This window comes from Chanos chanos, chromosome 4 (genome assembly GCF_902362185.1).
Source record: "Chanos chanos chromosome 4, fChaCha1.1, whole genome shotgun sequence".
Taxonomy (NCBI): Eukaryota; Metazoa; Chordata; class Actinopteri; order Gonorynchiformes; family Chanidae; genus Chanos; species Chanos chanos.
Window position 1 is genome coordinate 36,028,536 of NC_044498.1, and position 13,582 is coordinate 36,042,117.

Below are 13,582 nucleotides of genomic sequence, written 5' to 3' on the forward strand. Positions count from 1 at the left end.
GTATAAAGCAATATTTAAACAACAAATGACAATATTTAAATGATACACTCTGTGTATATGGGTGTATGGATAGGAAAATTCATCAAAAGGACTGAATCAATCCCCCGTTCTACTTGTGATGCTCAGAGCATTGGATACACATTTGTTTATGCTGTCGGATCAGTGACGGAAGCCTCAGCCTTCCAGCAGAATTCCGGATCATTGTCCCTCTGCAAGGAGCAGGGGTCCTATAGCAGTGGGTTTATTCCAAGCGTTTGTGCTGGATCTCTGTGTTTTAGACAGCTAGTGATCATCTCCGGTGTTGCTGGTCACACATCCCAGCGAGGAGACACTCTTTCTGGGTAGCCGAGATCCAGCATTCCCTTGTCTCAGCATTAGCTTTCGTGGAGCTCTTAAGCCTATTTATCTCTCTTACGTTTTTTTTTTTTTTTTAAATATTTCATGTCTTTCTCCCTTTATCTCTTTCTCTTCTCATCCTCTCTTGTTCTTCTTCTCTTTCTTCTTTCTGAGTGCCCTTCCTGGAATCTAATCAGGGACTTATTCATTGGATGTCTTTTGGCACTTGGCAGGTTGAGGGTTGTATTTTTGATTCTGACAAATGTGATGGTGTTATGTTGAATCAGTCTTTTATTGTTTAATTCCACCTTTTAAATACATAAACTCTCTCAAGGCTTTGTCACTAAATAAAAGAGACACTAAGGAAATCTCTCTCTCTCTCTCTCTTTCTCTCTCTCTCTCTTTCTCTCTCTCTCTCTCTCTCCCTCTCTCTTTTTCTCTCTTTCTTTCCCAAACTGTCCTGTGTCTCTTAGTAGCTGTCTTATTTATGCTTCCCTGGGGTGCACTTTTGTTTGCTTGTGAGTTGAAGTGTTTTTGTTGTAGTTGTCTTGTTCCTGTGGTCATTAATATTTTACAGCACAAAGAAACAAAAGAGTTTTACTCACAACTGTGAGGACTTGCCAAACAAATAAACCACCTGTGACTTGATCAAAGCTTTTTATCAAAAGCTTTCCTTTGGATTGGATTAGATTAAATCTACATTTGGTGATCTTTGCATCTCTGCTGCAGCTGTCTGAGAACATAATACCAGGAATAATAACTTGATTTGAGAATAATAACATAAAAATGAAGTTTGGTGACCAATAGCTTATTGAGAAATTTGAATGATGTTCAATGGACAAAATCTGTATCTCACACCTTCCCACCCAATTTCAAGTTCTTTTCGTTGCTCCTGCGTGGTATGGTGATAGGTCCTTGCCTCAGTCCAAGTTAATGTCCTCACAGAATGCTCTCAGTTTCAGAGCAAACTCACTTTGAATTAAAGTCTGGACTCCAAGGCTAATATTTTAGTCCCCTGGGGGGGGGGGGGTCGTTTATGCTATGCAGGCAGTGCAGAGATGTTGCCTTTGATTTCAGTTGGTTTGCATGACAGCTGACCGAACACAGAGGAACCATAGAAAATCCAACATAACACACAAGCTACTCCTCTCTCTCTCTCTCTCTCTCTCTCTCTCCCTTCTCTCTCTCCCTTTCTGTCTGGCTCTCTCACAAACAAAAGCATGAATATTAACATAATAATATATTTTCTGTATAATAAAAGAGAAATACTACAGCTAACTAACAGATGCACATTGCAGGTACTGTATTCTAGTTATTTCTGGAAACTGTGAGAGGTATGAGTGCATCCATTTATCCTCTCACTAATCTGTCAGTCGCTACATTAAGTATGAAGAGCCACAGTGTTCTGGGGAAGTGAATAAGGTCTGCAGATGAAACACATCTGAGAATGAGCAGCGACACCTGAAAGCCTTACTCTGAAAGAAAGACAGATTACTGTTGAACACATTTCCTGACCTTTGTTCTGTTTCGGTGATGTCTTTTAGGTTGGTGTTGTGCTACATTACTCCTCTTTGTCCACAATGCTGTGGCTTGGAGTCACGGCACGGAACATCTACAAACAGGTGACCAAAAAACCCCAGCAAGCTCAGGATGGAGACCCACCCCCCCACTCACCCAGACAGCCCATGCTCAGGTAAAAACTGTGTTCTGGAATGTTTTATGACATTGGGCAATGTTCTAAAATGGAACAGTATATGGTGGAATGTTCATGACCTAAACTGCTAATAATTGCCTCTTTTTTTTTAGATCAGCATTCTGAGGGTTGATGTCTTGGTGTCTGTTTTCATAGAATGGATTTTGATGACATGCTAATATTTCTTTATCCAATCAGCTTCTTTAATCTGTTCATCTAAATACTTCACTATGATACCTCTCATGTAAATTCTCATTTAAACTACTACAAACTACTACAACAGGATGAATCATATGTCATATGCATACAGAAAACCCAAAGCAAACTTCTTCACTTTCAAGTCATTCTGATGGATATCACACCTGAGTTAGTTTTAGCCTGGATAAAGCCAAGCTGTAAGTATATCTATAACTATGTATACGTTACTTAAAGAGCAATGTTTAAATGAACTTGATGGGAGCATATATCGATGTTTTCTTTTTAGTTTTTTGAATGTTCTGTTGATTAGGACAGGTGATGCTAAGCCTTCACATTAACCTGCTATTAGCATTTTGCTAACAAGCTCTGATACAAACCTGCTCACAGCTGCTGTTGTGTTTTAGATTTAAAATAAATAAGTAAATAAATAAATAGATACACTTGTGAATCGCCCACCCTGGGAGAAAATGTAAGTTGCTATAGTGATTTACTTGTGTTCAGGCAACTGAGCTATAATGCTGCTACTCCTCTACAATGTTATGCTCCAATGCTTTACATGTAAAACAGGCTCTTGCCTCAGGCCACGCTTTTTTTTGTTTTAGTTAAGACCATAAACACATCACACTCTCTTTTTTGCCGTGGTAGCTGAATGGTATCTATTTTTTTTTTTTAATCAATTTTCAAATTTTGATAAAACAAGGATGTTCAGCACCTTGTGGGTGCATTTATTTTTAAATGGGCCGACACAAGGTTGGAAGTTTTGGGTGGAATCGTTTTCAATCACGTTAAGTAGAAAATAGGTCAGAGAAGTGCCTCGGTTTGAATTCACACTGACAATGTGGGGTTTTTTTTTTCTCCTGGCTGATATGTCCCAGAAACTGAGTGGGTTTTTTAGTCAGGTGTCCTCTAGTAGAGTTAGACAGGCCATTATAGGGTAACTGGCTATGCTATTGTCAAAATATTTCCTTTTTTGTCTTTTAAGGTAAATGGAAAATAATACACCATTCTTCTCAACCACTATAATTCTGTTTTGTGCTTATTCTCAGAGACATATGCAAATGCTTAACATGTTATATTTAAGTTCTCGAGTTCAGTTGCCAGCCTGCTATTATCTGTGCCATTATAATGTGAGAACTAATTAGCTGAGTTGTTGTAATATCTTAATCAACAGTTATTCATAATGTTATTCTGTTTTAAGGATATAGCATAGTGTCTTCATGCAGCAGAGAGTGAAAAATCTGCTTATGCCACCCACACATTGAAATTAATTACCCCAAGTGTGTGTGTGTGTGTGATGTCTCTGAGCAGGAAGATTTCACATTCACAAGTCTTTTATCTGTTTATCAGGCAGGTTGATGAAGTTTACTTCTCATCTTCATAAACCCCTTGCCCCTGATTATATGTTGCCGCCTGTTTTTTTCCTCTATCTCTATTTTTTCTTATTCTTTTTTTAGCGTGTTTAAGAGGATCGGCTTTGGGACATATTCCTCTTGGCTCTGGGGTGCTGGGTATGCTATTTGCGGATTGTGACTGAGCTATATAACTCAATTTCCGGAAATCCTCAGAAAAACTGTCAGAGCTGTGTGTGTGTGTGTTAGAGAGAGAGAGAGAGAGAGAGAGAGAGACTGTTTTGCTGTGTCAATGTCATAAGGACATTTTCTGTCATTTTAAGTTAAAATCACAGTAAAATTAAGATTAATTCAGTATCTGACACATCATCCTTAGCGTATTGGTGTGGTGTGTTTGTATTTTGCCTTCAAGTTTAGAGATGAAGATTCATAGGGACAAGGCTGAGATCATGACTGCTCGTCCTTAATTATGTCATGGTCCTTCAGTTTGTGCTTAACATACATTCAATGCTTTACTCCTATAGAAAAAAAACCCCCTAATTTTGGCTCATATTTCACATTGTGATAGCCCTTTAATCATATTTGACCTCTAATTGTAAACTGTAATGGCCTCTTGTAAATTAAAACACATTACAAAAGGCTGTTTTTTAAAAATGTATTTTTCCCGAGGAAATCGTTTTCTCCAAACTTATGTGCACTTCTCTATGTCAGTCTCTGGCAAAAATGGGGCAAGACAAGTTTGAGTCATGTAGGCATCTCAATGTGGAGCAGAGACAGCTTAGTTCAGACAGCCCTCTGAATATTTCTCTATCTCTTTAAAATGAATAAAGGCTCCAACAGCACTCTTCTGAGCTCGCTATCTCCACATACCCTCCCCATATCTCCTCTACACACCCCACACTGCTCTCCAGAAGCAGTCACTCTCGTAGACTGGCCTTTCACCGCGTGGAGCTTCACTTCTCGCTGTCTCTCCCGTTGGCTGGATGCAGAGATTTGTCCCTGAGTCCCTGTGTGTCTGTCTCTTACGTTTGTGACGTGTTTTGTAAGAGATGTTAGTGCAGCAGGCTCTATTGGGAATGCACTTGCTGTGCTGATCCTCTGTGATTGACTCTAATGCCTGCCGCCCGGCCCGGAGAAAAAAAACGGCCGTTCAGAGACAAATCAATTTCACTCTCTGAGCCTAAACGCTAGGCCTGCGTACAACCGGCGCTCCACCCTGTCCCATCTTCAGTCCTCACACGCGCCCGCATATTCTCTGTGACAGCAGCCTATTGGCCTGTCAGCTAAAGCAACGTTTTAGCCACATAACCATTTACACCAGGCTGTCCTGTGCTGCCACACACACACACACACATACACATGCACACACATGCATGCGCACACGCTCACACACACACACACACACACACACACAAGCACACACAAGCACATACACAATACACACACAAAAACATGGGTACGTGTATGTTGTAAGTATATATGTTGGTTTCTTTATCTCTCAAAAGCAGTTTAAACTTTCTTTTTGAATGATTGTTACTATATAAATAAATGCAGGATAGTAGAGACCTATGTAACATTTTATTTGAGACACGTTCAAATTTGAATCTCTCTGGGTTATTAATACATAGTCAATTATAACTGGTTTGTCATACCTTTTTTGTGAGGGGAAAATAGGAAATTTTGGTTGGATGACTATGGAGTTGATGCTGTGTGGTGTGTTTGTGTTTGTTTATTTATTCTGATGTCTGTGAAGCCTACCACACATTCAGTATTTCAGAGTTATCCCTCAGGCTGTGGCCCACATTCACCATTTTTCAAACAATGATTTAAATATATTCTGTGCCTATTGGGTTTGACCGGACTGCTCCAGAGAGGAGAGAGAGAGAGAGAGAGCGGTAAAGGAAAGGATAGGAAAGGACAGGGGAGAGGGACGAGGTACATTTGAGTATAGGTGTACTTGCTGTCTGTCTGTAACAGCTGATGAGTTTGTCTGAATTGCCGCTCAGAAGCAGTGGCCCCAGGTGTACAGTTCTGAATGAGTGTGAATGGGCTGTAATAAAAGTGGTGTGTGTGTGTGTGTGTGTGCGCGCGCATGCATGCGTTTGTGTGTGTGTGTGTGGTGTTCAGGACTGGACTGGCATTCGGGGATGGGATTAGAAATGGCTATAAAACACTCTAACACACACTCAGCAATTCCATCATTAATACCTGTGTCACTGAAGAGTGGTTATGAGGTGTCTGGACTCCAGAGGAGAGGAGAAGAGGGGACAGGAGAGTAGAGGTGAGGAGGGGAGAGGAAAAGAGAGGAGGGGAGAGGAGAAGAGAGGAGAAGAGATTAAACATCATGACAGTAATTGAATTTCAGGGGGTGTGCTGAAAAGGGGGGGGGGCGAGTGGGAAGGAGAGGGGCAGAGAGAAGAAGAGCACATAAAAAAGGATTGAGAGAGTAAAAGAGGAATCGAGGAGAGAATGAAGGGAAAAGCCAGAGAGAGGGAGAAAGAGAAAGGAAGAAATGTTATTTCAGTTATGCCGCTGAGCTGGTGAACTATTTAACTATAACAGTAGCAGAACAGACTGCTGGCTTTAACAGCTGAATCTGCCTCTACCACTCTTCTGGAGCTATTGTTTCATCTCTGTCTCTGTCTCTCTCTCTCTCTCTCTCTCTGAGTCAGTTTTGCTCTGTCTATGAACCATCCAGTGATATGTCTGAGTCACCTGCATGGAGCCATTTGTGTGTGTGTGTGTGTGTGTGTGTGTGTGTGTGTGTGTGTGTGTGTGTGTGAGTAAGAGAGACAGAGAGAGAGAGAGAGAGAGAGAGAGAGAAAGATACGTGATATTTTTTTCAGCAGTAGTCGGCTGCTCTGCTCATAGTATTGCTGACATAGTACTGACAGTGTGTCCTAGCACGTATTCCTCTCTCAGTTTCTTCCTCTGTTTTATCTAATGCTATTGTTTGGAAGGAGAAGAACTATAGCTCAAGCTGACTAAAGATGCTTAGGTGACTCAGAGCGTGTTCTCAGGCATTTTGTTTTACATCTGTGAGTCAGATATATGTGTAAAACACTAATCAGAGTCATACATCATATCTCAGTGCGTGCTCCTGTGGCGGGTAATGAAGTTTATGTGATGTGTTTTTTGTCTGTTTCTCTCTGACTCAACCACGCCAACTGAGATTCTTCCCCTTTCCATTATATATCTCTTATTCTCAGTGCAGTAAAAGATGACTGTCATAAACAATATTCTCTCTCTCTCTCTCTCTCTCTGTGTGTGTGTGTGCGTGTATGTGTGTGTGTAGATTTTATTTAGTCAGTGGAGGAGTGCCCTTCATCATCTGTGGAATCACAGCAGCCACCAACATAGAGAACTATGGGAGCAGAGAAAATACACCTTAGTGAGTATTGGCATCTCCAGAATTTACACCGTCCATTTCATTCCGTCTGTTTCTGAAACTGTCTCTATCTGCTCTCGAATAAACACACAAGCTTCAATGGAAAAGTTTTATTTTCACGTGTTGCGTAACTGTGTTAAGCAGGTCCATTTTCTTATGTGTTTCTGGCTAATGAAATTTTCCTCTGCGGTACTAATTCTCTTTCTCTCTCTGTGATTTTAAGCTTAGCGTTCATGTTCACGGTTTCATTATGGTTTGCTTAGGAACAAACCCACAAGCCTCACTGGCTAATGCTTTTTCATTTCTCTCACAAACGAGCTGAACAAGGCCATTTTCTCTCCTTTCAACCTGAGCTAATTGTGTTATCCTCTCCAGTAAGAGTAATGCCACAGATCCTGTGTGACATCTAGCCTGTTGGTGCTGAGCTAGGTGGCTAACTCTAGTACTTTTGCATTTGCAGTTGCTGGATGGCATGGGAGCCCAGCTTGGGAGCCTTCTATGGACCTGTGGCGTTAATCGTCATAGTAACCTGTGTCTACTTCCTGTGCACCTTCATCCAGTTGCGAAAGCACCCGGAGAGGAAGTATGAGCTTAAGGCATTAACGGAGGAGCAGCAGAGATTAGCATCCACGGACGTAGCTCACTGCCACCAGGGGGAGCCGGGGGCCACGTCCGACGTGGGACACTGTCACGGGGGCTGCCCAGGCCTCATCAACCCTTCTCTGCTGGCCAATGAACACTCCTTAAAAGCCCAGCTGAGGACAGCTGCCTTCACACTCTTCCTCTTCATCGCCACATGGACCTTTGGGGCACTGGCTGTATCGCAAGGCCATTTCTTGGACATGATTTTCAGTTGTTTGTATGGAGCGTTTTCTGTCACTCTGGGCCTGTTTGTGTTGATTCATCACTGTGCCAAGAGAGACGACGTCTGGCACTGCTGGTGTTCCTGTTGTCCTGGTCGCCGTGCCAACGCCTGCTCTGCCCAGGCCCATGCCCGGCCTAAGGTCAATGTGAACGGAGATACTCCTGGGCATGGGCATACCCACTGTCACTTAGACTCTTCGTGCCCGGGGAAAGCTTTGCTGGGGCATTCCCACGGTCCTACAGGCCACTGTAAGCTGAGCAACTTGCAGGTGGCTCAAAATCACGTCACCTGTTTGTCTCCCGTAGCACCGTGTTGCTCTGCTTTACACAGTCAACAGCTTCTGGAGGACGACACGCCGCCGGCCCACGTACTGCTCCACGCCGACCCGGAGGGGTATCGGCCGGCCGTTCACCTCCACCGCTGCCTCAAGGGCGGCAGGACTAAATCGCGGCACTTCGGCCGACATCGGGGCCCTTCGGGCGGAGAACGGGAGTTCACCTACCACCTCCCCTCCAGCGTGGACGGAGGGAGCGTACACAGCTCTCGCACAAACAGCCCGCTAAGCGTTCACGAACGGCAAGGGCACATCTGCCACCTGGCGCACGAGGGGCACCACTCCTGTTGCCACGAGCCCCCGGGCTCCTGCCACGTGCTCTGTCATCGGCACGTGTGCTGCGCCAAGGCCGACCTCTTCCCCACCGTCTGCCAGCCAGAGACGGGCGAGGCTGGCACTTTCCTTTGTGGATGTGGGAAGTTGGCAGAGGATGAGTTGGTGGGGCCAACGCACCGTAGCCACTTGGAGATGCACCCGCGTAGACAGTCTTACCCTCAGAATCCACCCAATCAGAATGGGATTCTGAAGAGCGGCCTTCACGAGGGTCCTCTCTATCCCTCAGACAGCACGGGGAATATACGCACTGGACCCTGGAGAAACGAAACTACCGTGTAGTTTAAGGGCTCCCACTCTCTCGACCCCCCCTAAACCTCTAGGATACAAAATATAAATTCAAACGTTGGAGATATGGGACTTATTTTTTATTACTATCATGCCTTTTTTTCACTGTTACATTGTTCACTGTACAGAATAATCATATCCTAGTCGTGGCACTACAGTTTTCTCTGATGAATGAAAATCTGCTTTGATTTTAGCAGTGGAATTGGAGTCACTACAACCCATCTCCTGTGTGCCCCCTACCCCAAAGTACCTTTATCTGCTTTTTACCACACACAATAACAGGTTCCAGTGTGTGTGTGTGTGTGTGTGTGTGTGCGTGCGTGTGTGTGTGTGTGTGTGAGTGAGTGTGTGCAGGAGTGTATGTTAAGGGTATTTGTGTCAGTCAAATCAACATCAGTAAAAACTGAATAATTCATAAGAATAAGCTCTTGAAGTCATGTCCAACTTGTAAACAGAGTCTGTAGAGACAGTCAGTGTCCTTGTGCAAGACAGACACACCAGCAATTTCAATTCATCTGTGTTTTCACCATTCTACGGAGCGTACTTACTATATACTGTGAATAACAACTAGAGAAAACTTAGTAATATACAAAATGATCTGCTTTAACCTGAGTTCTGTTGAGCCTAAACAGTGTTCAAAGTAAAAGATTTAAAAGAGATATTATCTCTCTCTTTGATTGTTCTAGAACAAACCTGTACCAACTGTCCTATCTCTATGGTGTCGCATTGTCCTGTTGTCATGAGAACATTGTACAACAGTCATATATCCAGTGTGTTAACCTCTGGTGCTAGAAGGACAATTGCCATAATTATTATTGTGTCCCATTAGTGAGAAGACCCAATTAGTCCTCACAAAACCACACATCATTGAATAAAACAACACAGCCTATCCTATTGACTAGCAGAGAAGGTTCATCAATGAGCTCAGTGATTTTTTTAACCACGCCTCTTATTTTAATGAAACTAGCATGCAATGCTTAATGTGTGTGACTGTGTGCTGTGTATTTTGCAAATGTCCTCCAGGCACAAACACCAAGTTTTAAAAAAAGAAAACAAACAAAAAAAACAAAACAAAACAAACAGAAAAGAGAACAAAAAAGAAAAAGGAAAGAAGTGAAGAAATACCATTCCTAAAATCAATTTTGGTTTAAATTCTGACTCACTTATCTAGTTCACTTGCTTATCTCATTTTAACTCAGTCAAATCTTATGTTGCAGTGTTTCCTCTCTGCAAGGGAAAAAAAAAACAAAACAGGAACAAGATGGAAGGAGTTTCATGTGACATTGAGAAAGACGAAGGTTTAAAAGCGTGTATGTGTGACTGAAATGCGGTTAGAATGTCTTTAAAACACATCTGACTACCTGTTTGTCAGAAAAGTTAGTTGAGTTTCACTTCATTTCTTTTCTTTCTATTCTTCTTTATGCAAGCCATCAATCCTTTTCATTTTCATTTTTCCCACTAGAATTATTTCTGTTAACTTGAGAAGAGTTAGAATATTTAAGAGAACTGTAATGTCTAACAGATAAAAGATCATATCACCGGGGGAAAGCTGTCCCTCTGTCCCTCACTTTTAATACTCAGTATCTGAGTTTAGACATTTATTTGTGTATGTTTTTATTGCGTTATTTTAGGTTGCTGCAGATTTTTGAGTATGCAAAGCACTGTGAGATGCTATCAGAACTGGGGTTTATAAGCTATTATGCTGTGATATGAAAAACAAAACATAAATATCACACTGAACAATACAGTATGTCTTTAAACATATATCCTTACTCTCAGAATTATATTTTGTTAAGTTTCAAGGAGAAAAAAATGATACCATGACATAACTGTATTAGTTGTATGTCATTTCAACCCTCAAATGGATTTTAATACTCTCAAGTTGGATTTCAAAGCTGTTCTGGGTAATTCTGCCCGTAGGATTTGTCTTTAATTGTTCTTAGTCAAGCTAGCAAAAGAACATCGTGCCACAGCAAGTTAAGTTTGTGTGTGTGTGTGTGTGTGTGTGTATGTGTGTCTGTGTGTGTGTCTGTGTGTGTGTCTGTGTTATGCATGAAAAAAGAGATCCTAAAATAGTATAGACAACCCCCTGCAGGCAGAATGAGACCCATGCTAGTTTTATGAGAGCAGTAGATGGATTATGTATTGCAGATATGTTTCATTAGAGTCATAAATTGGATATTAGGTTTGCTGTCATTATTTTTTACCACATTCTACTTCATCAAGCTCTGTAACATTGAGGGTATATAGTTTTTTTTGTGTGTCTGTGTGTGTGTGTGTTTATTTTGGCAATAACATTACCATGCAACTTACCTCTTATCCTAATCAACATGGCACTTAATATCTGTCCATCAAGTCCAGTCTCTATTTCAGCTCAAACCACTGTTATCAGATCATTTGATTTGTCTGGCAGGAATGAAAGGTAAAGCAACAGTATTTTGGTATGGTTGGACAAAGTGGGGGCTCGTTTTAATCTGGATCTACAGCTCAGAGTGATGTCATACCACAACCCTGTCTCTTCCCTTCTACTCTTCTTTTCCAGAACATTCTATCCACGTTGTTCTAATCTGTCCTTTTCCTAAATGCCAGCATAGCAGGATGTGATTTGTTATAGCAAGATTCGATGTAATAGTGGCATTCACAATAGAATGTGTGATGTCACAACACAATCTGTGATGTCACAACAAGATCCACGATGTCATGCAAGGAGCCATGGACCTGTGTGTTGTGTGCCATATTTGGCCTCAGCGTTGAAACAGCTAACACACTGAGAGCTGTAACCAAGTCCAAAGTCCACCCCTTCACAAAAACCTTTTTCTACATTATCATGGACTCCAATAAATGTATTTTTTCACCATCGAATTAACAGAGGACTCAGTATGTGCATGTGGTTGTATTGATGTGTGAGTGTTTGTGTGCTTTGCTTGTGTGTCTCTGTGTGATATGTACAGTATATTATATTGTTTGACAGCAGGGGAGATGAATGTGAGTGTGTTTGTGAGTGGGTGTTCAGTATATTATACCCTTTGACAGCAGTTAAAGAGACAGATAGGTTTGTGTGTGTGCGTGTGTGTGTGTGTGTGTGTGTGTGTGTGTGTGTGTGTGTTTGTGTGTGTGTGTGCACATGCGCGCACGTGTGCATGTTTGTGCTTCATACCTCATATAGTATTTTGACTCCACAACAGCAATGGAGGAGACAGGCATCTCTGTGTGTGTGTGTGTCTGTGTGTGTGTGTGTGTGTGTGTGTGTGTCTGCGCGCGCATGCACGTGTGACTACTCAGTATTTCATATCTCCTGACAGCAGAAGAGGATGAGATGGAGATGTCTTCAGGAGAAACTGCAGGGGGTCATACAAATAGCTAACACAGCTGCCAGTGTGTGTGTTTGAGTGTGTGTTTGTGTATTTGTGTGTGTGTGTGTGTGTGTGTGTGTGTGTGTGTGTGTGTGTGTGTGTGTGTGTGTGTCTTAAGACCATCATAAATGCCACTGGGCCATGACAAGCCATGAAAATACCATGACACATTTGCTATGCAGCTGAGTGTTTTTTACACAAGGCCAAGCCTTCACCCTACCCTCCACATTATCAGATTATTCCAGTAACTTCCAGCCAATAAAAACCAGCAGCAAACTTTAATGCTCGGAGAAAATAGGAAAGAGACAGGGAAGAGCTGCATATGGTGACCTTGTGTTCTAGAGAGTCACTCTTGTGTGTAATTAGTTCTTATTTAATTAGACTTGTTTTGGAAGTACATCAGTTGGGTCATGTGAGGGGAAGCTCAAGCATAGCCATAGCATTAGACATGATGAAGTCTATGCACTGTGCCCAGAACAGCAGCAGTCACATGCAGTCAAACGACAGTTCATTGTTTTAGTTAAATCTCTGTAACACATAGTGTTATTCATCATCTTAGTGTCCACATCTTGATATTTCAATGTCCTGTGACATATTGTTTTATGCCACTATGCATATGATCGTAAGTGTTTAGTGAGTTGTTGTTGTTGATGATGATGATGTTGATGTTGATGATGATGATGATGATGATGGTGGTGGTGATGATGCTGATGCTGATGATGACGGTGGTGATAAACCCATGTTGGTTGTGTGCCACCTATGACTGTCCCTAGATCAGCTCAAGCAGTTAAATCTATCTAACAATACCTGACAAAAGTTTGGGAACACGTTTTTTTAATTATTTTTGAGTAATGTTATATTTTCTGTTACTTTTCAGTTAAATAAGAAAAAATCATTACAATGGTTTCCTTGACATAAACCATTAGTTTACTGGTAGTTTGGTTATGTTTAAGCAACACAAAGCTTCGTGTTCAGCAATCTGTCTTCCTTGGTAACAAGGGTAGGTTTTGGTAGTTTTTGTGGTTGAGTAGGTCTAAGTAATGATCTGACAATTTTCTTTTTCTAAATTATTGTTAGAAGCCTATACAAAAAAATCTTTTGCCCCAAAAGCGGTTTAAACACCTGAAAAGTAGCCACTGATGAATGCTGGCATTACAACGAGAATATAAAATGGGTGTGATATATAATTATCCCCTAAGGTATCACTTTTGTCAGTTTTTACCTCAGTTTTGTAGTTTTTGCATAAAATACAGGCTAGGATTAAAACAGTCTTTTAACACTGATCAGTCTGTAGCTGTGTAATGAGGTGAAGGTTATTCTTACTGACACTTCTTATTGAAACTTTTTCATATTGAAACGGGGCAGCGTATGTCAACTGAAATGCTTTGAGGGTGGATTGCAGCATGGTTGTAGGACTGGCTACATTAAACCTTCACCTTCAGAGT

General features: G+C 41.7%; 1 protein-coding gene across 2 annotated transcripts in view; it reads left to right on the forward strand.

Moving 5' to 3' along the window:
- Positions 1-8,804, forward strand: part of adgra1b (adhesion G protein-coupled receptor A1b) — a 105,880-nt gene extending 97,076 nt beyond the window's left edge. For both annotated transcript variants that reach the window (XM_030771436.1, XM_030771437.1), the window contains 3 exons: positions 1,881-2,029; positions 6,872-6,967; positions 7,425-8,804. In XM_030771436.1, coding sequence (XP_030627296.1) covers positions 1,881-2,029; positions 6,872-6,967; positions 7,425-8,778 — 1,599 coding nt within the window. In that variant the 3' untranslated portion in view covers positions 8,779-8,804. The remainder of the gene's footprint in view (positions 1-1,880; positions 2,030-6,871; positions 6,968-7,424) is intronic.
- The last annotated feature ends 4,778 nt before the right edge of the window (positions 8,805-13,582 follow it).